The sequence below is a fragment of the Cygnus atratus genome, chromosome 1 (assembly GCF_013377495.2).
Source record: "Cygnus atratus isolate AKBS03 ecotype Queensland, Australia chromosome 1, CAtr_DNAZoo_HiC_assembly, whole genome shotgun sequence".
Taxonomy (NCBI): Eukaryota; Metazoa; Chordata; class Aves; order Anseriformes; family Anatidae; genus Cygnus; species Cygnus atratus.
The window spans coordinates 52,546,909-52,562,058 of record NC_066362.1 but is presented as its reverse complement, the minus strand read 5'-3'; the positions used below and the strand labels follow the sequence as shown (position 1 = coordinate 52,562,058).

Sequence of the window (15,150 nt, the reverse complement as noted above, 5' to 3'; positions counted from 1 at the left end):
TTACATGTCTTACCTGATTTTCCTCTCCTGTTTTGGAGGAAAAAGTCCTTACAGCCTTTGCTTACACAGGGTTTATTTTTAAAGCTCAGGGACTGTTTTGAATAATTCAATATCTCTAATAAGATGAAAAGAATTGGAATGAAAGTGTTGTGGGATTAGGACTATCTATTTCTAATTTTCTATGTGCTAGCTCATAATTTATTGCCTTTACAACTTCTGTTGTTCACAAGGAGGTAGTTCTTTTTACTTGCATATAAGAACAATTGTTTCTTTTGTGAAGAACATTCTGCAGGATTTCCTTTCATCTGATCTCTAAAGATTTAGGATGCATAGCATTTGCAAATTATAGATCTGGAGGTAACTAGAGAATATTGGAAATATCACCTTTTGTGTTAATATCAATAGGGAACACTATGATGATTAGACATCTAAATATTCTCAGGCTAATGCTGACTTTGAGACACACAGGAGCAATTATAAAAAAAAAAATATTATCAGAATCTATGATTTAAAATGTAGTCATATTTAATTCTGTTCTCGTATCTGAAATGAATAAAATTTTAGTTGTCTTTTTTTCCTTTTAAAGCTGGTAGACCTGGATATTCAGTAACATTGAGCTTCTGCCTGAACATGATCATTAAATTCACATTACCATAATAGGTATCATCCATGCTTATTTCTAGGATAACTATCTAATTATTATCTATTGTTGACTTGACAGTTATGAGGATACTTGATTTCATTTAGATTATATCTATGCTCAGAAAATGCATGACAAGGAAATAAAAATATACTTCATTAGCATAAAACAGCTATTGAGATTATTTCTCTAATGAAGATCTGTCACTTGGCTGTTTGTACTTTTAACATTTAGGATATGAAATGAAAGGAAAAGAAAGTGATATTAAAAAGAAGGTAGAATCAGCTTCAGCCAAGTGACCTGTGTTTTAGAATGAAGTTTTTTATACCAGGATTTTGAAATAAGCCCCAAAACGTTCTTTGAGAGATAGCTCTTACTGCTTATAGGTTAGAAAAGAAGCCCAGACAAATGGTTCACTGATAAATAATGGTTTGACCTGCAACAGGTGTATCCACTATTTTTCCTTCCTCCTGATTATTTTCTGAAAATGTCTCCTCAATATACAATTCAGGAAGTTAAAACATCTAGTTTAATGAAATAAATTCATAGACAGAATCATAGTAAGTTAGGCATGAAAGCTGAATCCAGAAGGATGCAGAGAGCTGGACTCCTGCTGATTTCAGTGAGTGTGTTGTGGCAGATAGTTTAATGGTGTAAAATGGTGTGATTTTTTTGGTGCGTGTTATAAAATGTGTTGGCATACATCAGTACTATTTAGCAATAGGCTTACTGCATGACTCACTTTCTCTGTGACCACTGACTGAAGCACCTCAGGTCTTTAAGGCATATCTTTACGCTGGGATATGAGTATTGTTTCACTCTCAGTGTAAGATCTGTGCTGCTGTACTGTACATCAGCTGTGGTTACCCTACTTGATCTGGTTGGGACTGGACACTTCTAGGAGGTTTCAACCAGCATTGAGCTCAGGGACTCTGAATGGCATTCTCTATTTTAACTCTAAGCACAAATTAAAACCTTAAAACAACAACAACAAAACAACTACTAAGCCAAAGCCTTTTTTTAAAAAAATGTACTGCTAGTTCAGCTTAGCTAGAATCTATCTGTGCTCCTATGTGATACCTAGTTGATCTAGTTTTCCATTTAAATACTCATTTTTTTTTGTGGAAGACTGTAATGGCTTCTTAATAGGCTCTTGAAGACTCAACTGGTCTGGATGATTTAATAAGAGTCAGGGTGGTAATGTCAAATTCTGCCAAGTTTTTCCTTAAAACAGCATGCATAATGATTTGAATGATTTTTGCTAAAATGTTATGATCCTGCTGTCTGCCTTGGTTTACTGCTTTACTTAGCAGTTTATTCAATATATTGTTTACATAATAGCAACTGGACAAAGAGAATGTGTATTCATACATTGGGACAGCAACTACAAATCCATTATGAGTCTGCAGGACTTCAGAGAAAGCTGATTTTCAGGATATTTAGAACAAAGGAGAACTGTGGTGATTCCAAACGGAAAGCAGATACCAAGAAATGAATGAAGAAAAGAAAGGGGTACTCAGACTGGCACAGAGTACAAAAGCTAGAAGCTATGGTACAGGTGGATGCTCAAGAGGGTCATAAATGAAAAGCTGATATTATTAAATATAGCAGTTTCATGTAGGCAGACAACAGCTATTGAGGTTGCTGTAGAGATCTATAAAAACTGATTGATAAGTAAGAATTTTGAATGTACTGCACAGCTCTTAGGTAGAAAATATAGAAGTTCACAAGGCATGGAAGTAAACTGTTGTGAGAGAGAAGGAGGGATACATTTTAAAGATTTGTTGTGGATTAGGAGAAAGAAATTGATATTGAAGTGGGTGATGCAGGGTGTCCGGAATGTCTGGGAAGGTAATAGCAGTAGCTCTTTTTTTTTCTTCTTTTTGTAAATTCTAGTATTTTAATATCGACTGAAAATTCTTCCCAGTGCCGTACTGTTGATTTAGGGAAGTATCATCTTTCCCTCTTGTCATTATCCTGTTTCCACCATTACCCCAAGGAGTGTCAGGAGATTTAGAAACATGAAGATGCTTATTTAGAATTGCACACAAATTCTTTATAATTTGGGTTACAGCTGCTTTGGGTGGATAAAATCACAGTATTCCCTCCAAGTTCAATTTGTTTTCTATACCAGTAATTAACAATTTTTGAAAAATTTGAACAAGGCATAGACTGGGATGCTGTGAACTAATGTTTGTTTGTTCTTCTTAAATTTGCAACAGAACTGTTAACTGTGTCCTAATGCCATAGCTGTATTTTAGATAGCCTGTTCTCAGTTTTGCAGTCACAATAAAGATTCCAGCTCCTTCTGTCAGGTATTCCAACACTGTTTACTTCCTGACCTTGTGACTAAATCTGAAGCTGAGGTCAAGTTTGCATTATTAATGAACCTTCTTTTTCGTAATTACACAAACAGTTAATCATTTTTTGCCTAGGTGATTTCTGTAGGATCATGATAATGCAATGTCAGATGAATTGAGTCACCTGTAAGAGGAGTGAGATGTGGGATGAATGTAATCGTTTATTTTCAACAGTCTGGTAACTTTTAACTTGAATACTTCTTGCCTGTAAAATTTGATTTCTCACCGAATTTGGTTTTCAGACAGCTTTATTCAAGGGTTATGTAGCTGTTTTGGAGGTGGTTCTTAAAACAGTAACTGCTCGTGTGTTTTACTTTTGTGGTGTTTGCTATGCTCTTGATTACAGACTCAGCTTGAAGCCTTTCAGCAAAGCTAGATACATCTGAATGGAGTGTAGTGAAGCATATATATTGAGAGTGCCTTATGGTGGCTCTAACTTCAGTGATGGAGTCATCTGTTAACAGAGTTGTTTCACTTTGCAGTTGTGTACTGAGGTGAGACAGGTTTCCTGTGAACTAAGAGATGGTTGCTTTTAGAATGAGGAATGGCAGTGTAGTGACAGTGCTGTACTAATTAGAAACAGGAAAAGAGCTTCACATTGTCTTCAAATGAAAACAAGCATAAGAAGAAGAGCTTTGCTAAAAAGCACTTTTTTTGTAGGAATATTTTTTTTTCACGCTTCTGCAAGACAATGGGTTGCTCTGGGCAACCATTGTATTGCATGAAGTCATTGCATGCTTATTGGCTATTTAAAAACAGAAGTTTGAATTAGAGCACTGCTACGTGACTTGGTCTTCATCTTGCAGTGAACTTCTATGAGAGTATTTTGGCTTGCCAAATACACTGACTGAACATAAGGTGTAGTTGCTGGCACAATCTCGCAGATACCAGTTCACCCTATGTTGTTGCCTACACAGATTTTATTCACTATGTAATTGCTATCAGTGTATTTACATATGTATATGCATGGCTAAGTATATCATCCGTGTAAAATTTTGTAATTGTTGTAAAACTGAAAATATGGATGAAGGGTTACATGTATGGAAAGTCATTATAATTTTAGTATGACACAAAAGGTTCTATTAAGAATGACAAGTATCAAAAATTTGTACTGTTAAATAGCAACCTCTTTCATAAAAATGTCTTTTTCATAGTGGGACTGTTATCCATGATTTCATTAAAAAAAATAAATAAATAAATAAAAACAGCCTGAAGCTTTAGGCCAAGCAACTGGCAGTTTAAAAATAGCCCTTTCCATTCACTTGTTTATGTATCTAAGCCAGTTTATGTATCTAAACATTGGTGTAGTTTTTCTCTCAAAGCAATATTTTTTCCAGTGGTTAGCATAAACATTTAAAATGAATGTAAGTTGAATGTAACTGGGTGTCAGGAGAACCTAAGAGTGATGTGTTGTCCAGCACGTTTAGGAAGTGTCATTGGCAATCACCTGGAACACAACACAGGAACTGGTAGGTCTGAAGGCTCAGGTTGAGAGAGATGAGAGAATAAAGAGATAAGGCATTTTTGTGCCTTGAAATAAGATTGAATGCTAGATGTTAATTGGGGAAATCAGATGTGTTTTCAAGGACAGTCCTCATGAAAAGATCTGGAATACAGGTTGAAATATACATCTGAAGTATAAAAAGGGCTCTGTCTTCCCAACTTCTCTTTACTTCTTTTCCTTCCTTTCTGTTTTATTATCAGCATTTTGTCTAATGTTTTACTGCGATGTGAATTATGTTTCCTTTAGTGGTGTCCTTCCCTTTTTTGACATTGATCCAGAGCCCTTTACTGCTTAGTGGCATAGGGTTACTGCAATTTCCTACCCCTGTGCCTTTTATTTTTCTCAAGGGATAGCCATTCCAAGGCTTAACATAATGAATTTCTAGCATAGATCTCCAGTGAAAATGTGAACCAGAATTCTCCCGTATCTTAACTAAAGGAGCAGTTGCTGAATGCCTCAGTAATGGAACTGGCATTTTCCTGAACAGATTAGTTGGTGTATGTTCATTTATATAAACCATTTTTAATAGATAATTATAAATTTAAATTGATTTCAATTTGAAAATTAATGATTGGTATGTGCATGTGGGAGGAAAGCAAGCCATGTATTTCCACCACTGGGCAAAAAGAGGACAAGATTTTAATTTGGTCTACATTTACGTGCCAACAACACTTTTTTGAGCTGAAATGTATGGTCTGTGTCTGCCCCTGGGTAAGGCACCTTACATGTACAGGTTTCAACTACATTCAGAAATGCTTTGTTTCCTGACAGTTTTGTGTAAACAGGAAAAAAAAAAAAAAAAAGCTGTGTGACATATTTCAATTTATATGCCTTGTAGTAAGTCCTGAAATTTGGAAGTATGATATATATTTTTTTTTCAGTAGTTTCAAGTGCTACTAATGCCCCTCAGGAGTGATTCAGAAGCATGTTAAATGAGTGTTTTTAGACATTCTATTATTTCTAACCACAGCAATCACTGTGTTGATGATGCATGTGCAAAGTAATATAAAACAGTTAACAGGTATCAACTGGGTTGTACGTGGTAAATTGTTAGTCAGGAAGTAGTTTCAGACTGCATGTGAAATATGTGAGAAACTTCAAAAGAATTATCCATCCTCCCTTTCTCTTCCCAAGACCAATAACTGTCTTTCAAAATATGTTGATTGGAATTAACTGCTTATCATGTATGATGTGGCTAATATTTAAAATTTTGGTGGATGGGAATACAAAATTAAAACACAATGTGATCACTGAACAACAAAACATGTAAAACATCATATATAACTAACAAAATCTCCAGATACAAGTGCTCAGTTGACTTATTCTCAGCTAATTACTGTTCTTGGAAGGGGAAGAAAAAGAAAAAAATAATCCATCCTAGCCTGTATTATCCTTGTTTTCTAATTTTTCACTTGTATCATACAAATGCATCTGTAATCACATAACAAAAAAAGAAGATCTCATATGAAGACAGCTAACTCTATATTTTTTTTTCTCCTTGGCTTCTATATTGTGACAAAACAATAGCAAAAGATATGTAGCTTGCTGGTTGTTCCTACGTATTTACCATCTTTCTCATAACATGTATGTGATTAAGAGATACCCCTTCAGCCAGTGGCCACAATGAAAATTTTGAGAGAATTTAAGAAGGTAGAGACGAAGAAGAAAGGAGTTTGAGAGAAGACTTAAAAAGGGCCTGTTGAGCAAAAAAATGTGTTTGGATTTCTTTGGCAACATACTGCATTCATTTGAATGCATTAAAATTAAAAGTCAGGGAATGAAGATATAAAAATTAAACTACTAGGAGAATGCAGATGCCATCTATATGAAAGGAAAAGGAAAAGTGGTGGGAGACTCGTCTTATTCCCATGCAATATGATGTCAAAGTTAAACCCAATCTTGGTCTGATGTGAGTAGGTGTTGAAATGAGAACTTATATAAATAATGAGAATGTATATAAAGAGGCAGATGACCTATTATCTGTTATCACCAGTGACAGGACCCGTGGGAACGATGTCAAGCTGAGGCAGGGGAAGTTTAGGCTGGACATCAGGAAGAGGTTCTTCACCGAGAGGGTGGTCGCACACTGGAACAGGCTCCCCAGTGAAGTAGTCACTGCACCAAGCCTGTCTGAATTTAAGAAGAGATTGGACTGTGCACTTAGTCACATGGTCTAAACTTTTGGGCAGACCTGTGCGGTGCCAGGAGTTGGACTTGATGATCCTTATGGGTCCCTTCCAACTCGGGATATTCTATGATTCTATGATTCTATGATAAATGATTTCCCTGAATCATAGAAACCTGTTTTTAAGAAATCCTTGTATTTTCTGCATTTTTTTTTCTTGAATAACAGTGTTATTGGAGAAGCAGAAAGAAATGAACTATGTTATTGTATAACATGTAGCTTAACAATTTACTGTTAAAGTATGGATAATTACAAAAAATAAGCCAGATTTTCCTCTGGTGAAGACTGGTATATCAGTGCTTTTGTCTCAGAAGCACTCAGAAGAGTATTTAGCCTTCTGCAGTTCTCTCCAGTGTGCACTAATTTTCAGAAAAACTGTGTACCTTTTCAGCACTAAGAAGAAAATAAGGTACACAAAGAGGATTCATCAGCTGAAATGGATATACTGAACTACAATCTTTTAGATATTTTGGGTATTTGTTAAGGTAATATCCTTAAATGGTGGGGAATAGTTGCAGTATTTTTTTAGGTGTGCCTTTGTATGTTTGTTTGTTTGATTTTAACCCAAGGAAAATGAGGAGTAATTATATTGTGGTTTTTTTTTTTTTTCCTGTTCTGATAGACAAGCCAGTCTTAATGAAGAAGCTGAGAAATATTATGAAATGGCAGCAGGATTAAGACCTAATGTAAGTACCTCCTTAATGATATCCATTACTTAAACTGATGAATGTGCTGTAGTGCTGAACTGTTTATGCTGAGGAGACTTCTTGCTGGAATGTTTGATCTCTTGGCCTGTATCATATATGGTCAATTATAGGGTAGTCAGATAAAGCCATGCATTGGCTAGACCAATCAGTACACTTTCATGTTATCTTAGTGTAGTATTCCAGCAACAAGTCATACTTGGCTCACATATTTGAAAAAGATTTATAGATTTAGATTTATTTATCTACTTTTAAATGTGTCAAGTTTGGAAAGCTCTCCTAATTCCAGCTATTTTCACTAGTAAAAAGATAATGAAAGTGTATTCTGTGATATACTACTTAAGGCATTTTAAATAATACGTTTATGCCTTTTCCTCTGTGAGGAACTTGTGGAAAATGTTGTTGTTCAACAAACTTAAAGATGGTTGTACAAAATCAAAGAAATGCTTATTCCTTGAAGTGGAAATATGTAGGAATATATGAGCGCCCTGTTAAAGAAAATAAAAGCTCATTACCAATTTTATTGCATCAGGAACTAAAGGAATAAAATATTTTCTTTTTACCATTTCTTACTTAATGTTATATTTCTTTTCAATTACCTTTGGACTTTGGGAGAAAACACCACTCACGGATATAAATGGGGCAGGAATTATTTTTAAACTCTCATACTTTGTCTATTGAAGGTATCAAGTACAGAACACATTCTTGTCATGAAATTCTATAGTGCTTAATTTGAAAATAGGTTAGCATTTTCATTAAAAAAAATGGCAAAAAATACAGTCTTAAAACTGAAGAATTTTGGGGCCTAAAACCCCAAACTGACACTAGCTAAAACTCAAAATAAGCTAACAAAATATAATACAAAAAAATAAAGTAACTATTCATACAAAGCTTTCATTTTCACACAGTCTCTTAAAAAAAATAATCCAATATCTATGTATTCCTTTAATTCGTATTTTGTGAGATTACATTTTAGACTTCGTGATTTGTTGTGCTTTCCGGTAGGCTTTCTGGTGCAAGTCTTTTGCATTTTCTGAGTGGGTGCTTTAATGTTGAAAAAATTCTCCATTCCCTCAAAGTTGGTACAATTCCTCTTCTCTTTTCTACAGTTCATCATACTCTCAAAATGTTCCACAGAAACTCAAAAATTATTTTATTCTCATGTACCATAAGGAATATGATTATAGGGGTGAGGTTTCTCAGAGATCCTGTGAAGTAACTGAGGGCTTCTGGCTCATGGAGTGGTACTGTAAAGTCTAGGTGATTCTAAGTATTGCTGACAAACTTTACACAGTAAGACCCAAGTATAATTTTTGAAGGATAAGATAATCAGAACAGCTACTACCAAAAGATAGCAACTATCTACTAACTTAGATATTTATTGAATCAGCACTTGTTTAGCTTGGCTCTCCAGTGCATTGCACACACCATTAGCACCACTGTACTGTGGAAGTCAACAGAAGGGTAAAGCTCAGTGTTTCCGCAGGTATCTTCTTAAGCATTTCAGTTCACAGCAAGAGCATACTTTTGAAGCACATCTCACAGACATCTCCACTTACTGCACTCTGGTTCTCATCACTTCTTGTAGTACATGAATGGGAGTATATGTGGGAGGAAACTAAACCAGAAGATGCATCCAGTATACTCCAGCAGCTAATAGGGATAGCCCAGAGGAAGTCCAAATGAAACCCCATGAAACATGCATTGCATGGCCAAGATTACCTTAGCATCCAAATGTTTTCCTTTCTGTTGTGCTATTCCACTTGTTAGTATAGAGATATCTTTCTGTCAGACAAATTTCACAGGAGGTTATGAAGCTATGTCTGAATGATCTTTTGTTGGCTGTAGGAATTTTTCCTGTGGAAAGCAAAATATGGTTTTAATATTAAATTGTTTTGATTTATAAGATCATTATCATCATGCATAAGAGTGTGTTATTTTACTGGTAATGTAAGATACATATATTTTGGAGGTAGGGTGACAGCCTCCTCCTTGGCCTGATAAACATCCCACCATTCCTACGTTGCTGGTAAGGGTCTATTTTTCCTTTTGTCAACTGTGAGGGTTCTTCAGTGTTTTCTTTTTTTTTTTTTTTTAATGCAAAAAATGTAACACATTTTTTCCAGTCATGCCCAGAAACATGGTCAGCCTTGTTTGTAATTCTTAGTTCATTATTCTACCTTAAAATAATTGCTCTCTGTTTAGAAATAGTTTTATCTTGGTATCTAAATACTATTAGTGAATCAGAAGAAAAGTTAAATCTTGCTTTTTAAGTTTAAATCTAACAGGTACTCCTGTTGAGTTTCCTTTAAGAAGGAATTCACTTTTATCTTCAAGGTGCTAAAGTATAACTCTGTGGCTAACCATAATACGCATATGTTTCATAACTTATCATAAATAATAATTGTAATGGTGCAGAGTGGGCAAGATGTATCAATTTTCATTGCCATCATTGACTGGTAGAGGAAAACTGTACAAGGGCAGTATCTCAAGAATGAAAGTCAAAGTTGTCAACTTTCTCATCTGTTTTCTTATTAACTCTCCAAATCGACCATAACAGTTTCAGAGCGGGGGAAAAAGAAATCACTCAAAGGGGGTTTTCTAGGTAGTAAGCAATATAAAGTAGATGTGGTAATACAGAGTTCCTGGTCTTTCCAAAGTAGAGTAGAATGCAAATTAGCTGGCCATAGTGAAATCCTGTGTGCTCAATGGCAACGTGTACTGGAAAATTAAATGTGCCAGGGACTAGTCTCTAGTGTCAAGCCAATCAGCTTCTCACAGTGCGTTCAGATACTGTCTGAGAGACTGCAGTGACCCAGTCCAGAGCTATGTAGGAGCCATTCTTACGTCTTGAAAATGTAGAGAATAGATTTCTAATGGCCTGGAATGTTCCCTGCCCACAGTGTGACTTGTTATTCTGGATACAACCCTTGTATCTTCTCACTGCCTTATGAAGAATCAGCAAAATGATGTGAGTCAAGATATTAAAGAAATATCTTAATTTCAAGTAAAATATATTACTGAAGGATTTTTTTTTTATGTATCACTAATTGTCTGAAAACACTTCTTTGTAGAAAATTCAAATACTAGATGTATGAATGCAATGTAATATATAGATGTATGCATACACAATTCCATATATATACATGCATATATATACATTTGTGTGCATCTGTTTAATATCAGTTGCCAAGAGATCTGTTTCTACATTCCCTCACAGCGAAAATACTGTGGCATCTTTGAAGCCTCATTCTGCGCAATGGGGCAGCCTTGTTCCTAGAACAATGAAGTGGTAAAAGTGTCTGTTTTACAAGAGTCTTCCTCCTTCGGGTGCTTGATATGGTACCTGTTGATTTTGGTGAATGAAACTTCTCTGAAACATGCAAGCCATTGTTTTTAAGAAAGCAAACATAGATTATATTTTTGTAGTATTGGTGGTAATTAATTCATCATTGAATTAATTCTGATAGGACTGAAAAATACTGAAAATACTAATTATTCTTTCTGTGAAAAGCCTTATTCCAATGAATAAAGTATTTGCAAAAATATTATAATGGGTAAAAGAACTGCTGAATACAGCACAGGTGAGTTTATATATGTATATACACACTTCCTGAACATCTTTGCTTTTGGACACTCCTTCATTTTACGAAGTGTAAAAGAATTATAACACTTTGGTATAACAGCAGCTGCAGCTGAAATGCAGTTTGGGTACAAAATTAGAAACAAATCTGGCTAGTGTTATTCAGGAGTTAGACCTAGCCATTCTCTCAATAATGTTCGTGATTGGCCATATTTACAGTAGATGTTTATTTATCCTCTATGAAAGTAATTTCCAGTCAAATTTCAGAAGAGCGGTACTTTCTGTAGAATATAGTACTTCTGTGAAAAAGAGAATTGTTTTTCTTAATCTTCACTGAAGAGGCAAGCATTCTCAAAATTGTCTATTTATTTCCAAGTAGACTTCACAGAGTTGACTTTCCCCTGGAGAGCTAAGGAGGAATCCAGGAAGACATTCAGAGAATGAGTCTACTTTTATTTGCTATGAATCATTTCTTACAGGGCTCTCTGTTCCTCCTTCGACTCTATAGGTAACCTAGAGAGATTATTTTCCCTAGTGCCTGGATCTCTTTGAATATTTTCTGAAAAATGCATTCCCACGGTGTATGTTTACCATGGTCAAAACAAAATCATTTTAGAGCAGTGAGAATCCCATATGTGTTCATTCTAGCAGTGTTGGCTTGGATGTGTGTTTATCATGTTAGTCTAATTTTAACAAATGCAATTACATGAAGAAATGAAAGTGCAGGTTTCCTGGACAGCAAGACATGTATGCAGTGATTATTCTGAGTAGGAGTATTGCTGAGGAAAGTCTGTACTCAGAGATGGTTTCTAGGTGCTCTACATCTTGTAATGTTCATAAATCAGGCAATTGTTTTAACAAGTTGTTAGGCACTCTGTAATGTGAGCTTTAAGTTCACTTTGTTGTGGAAAAATCAGTCATGCAGAAACTATCCTTAAACTACCATTCTTTACAAGAATGTGAGATACTGACTTAAGCTCCAGCTGTTATTGAACTTTTAAGACATCATTTGTGTAATGGAACTTCATTTCTAATTTTTTAAGTCTGAACTTGAAGCAACCAATCCTTAAAAAGATGCTCTAGAACCCCCACATGTGGCCAATGGCTCTTGAGAAGAAAAGGCACTTTGAAGTGTGACCTCAAGAGTATTAAATAAAAGAGAGCTCACCAGAGCCTTAAGACTTTGAGCCACCACTTTGAGCTGATTGGCTTAGAAACATTCCTCAAGGAGATGCCATGACCTGCAAGTCACTGCCATCCCAACCACATATTAATGCTGCTTGCAGTCTGGAGCTCATGACAGCTTTAAGCCCCATATCATCGGCACATTGTCAGAAACAGCTGTTTCCACTCTACCACTTCAAAAGGGCTTGATTAAATGGCTTACTGTAACAACATACATAAAGACACACACATAGAATGAGGGGGAAAAGAGAAATGTACCTATAAGCAAAATAAATATAATTTCAACTAGATGGTTTAATCATGGTGTGGGGGACTAAACTATTTCTTGACTTGAATGGTTTATGTAGTCAGTTAACACAATATCATGTTAAAAAGCAGTTGCTACAAGTGCTTACTTTTTTTTTCCCCAATGCTGGAATACAGATTTAATGTCAAAGGCTCCAGCTTACAATACGCTCTACCTCAAGCTGTCCAACAGTTTAAAGAAGGACACTAGTGATTTCCAGATAATTGAGTATATATTTTTACAGCCTTCTTATAGATAAAATGCTTTTGGTGCCTTGTATGGCATATATCCTTTTATTTATGGCAAGACCTCAAAAAATAAATAGCCTTCCTATAGTACATACATCTTAAAATCTGACATCTATCTTGAAATATATGTGACCAAGTTCTGCTTTATCACGATTTTCTTCCTGAGGTGTTTCAGTGCCAAATTTCCATATTTGACTTTCTCCTGAATGTTTAGTAATTCTGTCATTTAGCTTGGGTGAATGTGAAGAAGATGTCTTTAATGTCTTTACTAGTATCATTAAAGGCATATCCTGTTTTCACCAAGGTGAATTGTCATAAAGTTTTTAAGAGCTCCTGGTATGTTAGTTCTGCTCCTGATGGTAGGCAGGTTGTTTAGCATTGAGTCGTGAACTGTCTGCAGCTGATCCTCTACTGATAAGGCACTGTTCAGCACTTCACCAGCTCCAGTCTTCTCCTCATGCTGCTCCAGGGATACTGCAAATCCCTCACCAGTGATGGATCCATAGCTCCAGCAGCTCTTTTGAGAAGATCTTCCTAGTCCCTGTAATCCAAACCCAAATAGGTTGTCTTTTCATAGTACTCAGCAGCACGGTACAGGTAAAGCTGTCATGGTCATTTACAGAAACAATATATATTTGATTTTTACACCACATATTATTACCAATAAAACATAAAATGGCTTGGGTTGGAAGGGGCCTTAAAGACCACTCAGTTCCATCCCCCTGCTATGAACAGGGACACCTCCCACCAGACCAGGTTGCTCAAAGCCCCATCCAACCTGGCCTTGAACACTTCCAGGGTTGGGGTATCCAGAGATTCTGTGGGCAACCTGATTCAGTTCCTCACCACCCTCATTGTGAAGAATTTCTTCCTAACATCTAAATCTACCCTCTTTTAGTTTAAGGCCATTACTCCTTGTCCTATGACTACACTCCCTGACAAAGCATCCCTCCCCAGCTTTCCTGTAGGCCCCCTTTAAGCCTCATAGTGGCCTTTAGGAAGGCTGCTATAAGGTCTCCCCAGAGTCTTCTCTTCTCCAGGCTGGACAACCTCAGCCTGTCTTCATAGAGAGAGGTGCTCCAGCCCCTCAATAATCCTCTTGGCCTTCCTGTGGACTTGCTCCAGCAGGTCCATGTCAGTCTTATGTTGGGGGCCCTGGAGCCGAGGGCAGTACTCTACATTGGGTCCCAGAAGACTTATGACAATTTTCAGCTAAGAATCCTTGTTCTAAAATGTTCTTCTGTCTGTTTATTTCCTTATTCAAAGTAATGATAACATAGTCATCTTTTATTTTCAAATATTTATGCCATGGAATGACCACAGGATCCTATTTTTAAATAGCTAGTGCCAGGCATTGACTTGTGTCTGCTTTTACAGAAAATACTAAAGTGAGCCATATGGGGCAGGTGTAGCTTCTGCTGGTTGCCTGCCTGCCCTCTGAGCTGCCCCCAGCTTCTCCTGCCCTTTGCTCAGTGCTGTGCAGCTTCCCCCTCACAGCACCAGTTGCTGCTAAGCCGTGCATTGTTTAAAACTTCCTCTCAAGCATGCCAAGCTTTCCGCCTCAATGATATGAATGGCTGTGGACTCCTTCCAGCCCAGCAGCACTCTTGGCCTCCTGAAAATGACTCCTTTCTTCTTTCCTGTTGAAGGTGTGAGGAATAAGAAAACTTCCCAGGATCCAGTTCTTCCTCTCTTCCTGCTCTGTTGCTTTCTGAAGACTGAATCAATTGTTATAGGGCATACAAAACTTTTAGGGACTAAAAAGTGTACCACAGCTTCCCTAATGGGAAGATAGGCATGACTGATGGGAACCATGCTTCCAGATGGCACACTTTTAATGGTTTGTCTTTGGACAGTTAAATTGATCAGCTTCACTGGGACAAGAGGCAGTGGAACACCCTGAGAGGAAAGAGGATACCACTCTCTGATGTCAAAAGCATAAGAGAGCACTTTCTGCTTACTGCAAATTGGGTGGAATGTCCCCTTTGACAGACAAAAGACTGCGTCCAAGATTTGATATCAGAATAGTTATGACATATGTCAGCCTGCCTAGAAGAAGGTAGAAAGGGTCTTCACTGTTTACGTAGAATTAGCTACGCTTCTCCACGTAAGGAGCTTATCAGTGCATATTCTCTCTTTGCTCCCCATGAGATGAAAAGCTTTTTAAATCTAGTTTGGGACCTGGGCCCAAATTTTTGTTGTTGTTGGTGGTGCTTCACCCATTGCAGGTCCTTACACTCAACTCATTTTTTTTGTCTGTGGCTAAGTGCAAGGCAGGTACATTGCCTTTATCCAGTTATTGGGAGGAGATTGTGTTTTTTTCTTTTGAACAAAACTTACATTTGTTCATGGTCCTCTTAAATATTTTATAGATGCATTGCATTTTTTCATTGTGCACAATTGTCAGCAGCTTCAAGACAGTTATGTGCACAGGATGTTCTTCTGAATCTTAAAG

The 15,150-nt window shown here is 36.6% G+C and overlaps 1 protein-coding gene across 5 annotated transcripts in view; it reads left to right on the top strand.

The window, feature by feature from the left end:
- The window catches only part of TMTC2 (transmembrane O-mannosyltransferase targeting cadherins 2), a 251,985-nt gene that overhangs the window by 221,914 nt on the left and 14,921 nt on the right, over nucleotides 1-15,150 (top strand). For all 5 annotated transcript variants that reach the window (XM_035551768.2, XM_035551770.1, XM_035551771.2 and 2 more), the window contains exon 11: nucleotides 7,312-7,375. In XM_035551768.2, the coding sequence (XP_035407661.1) occupies nucleotides 7,312-7,375 (64 nt within the window). The remainder of the gene's footprint in view (nucleotides 1-7,311; nucleotides 7,376-15,150) is intronic.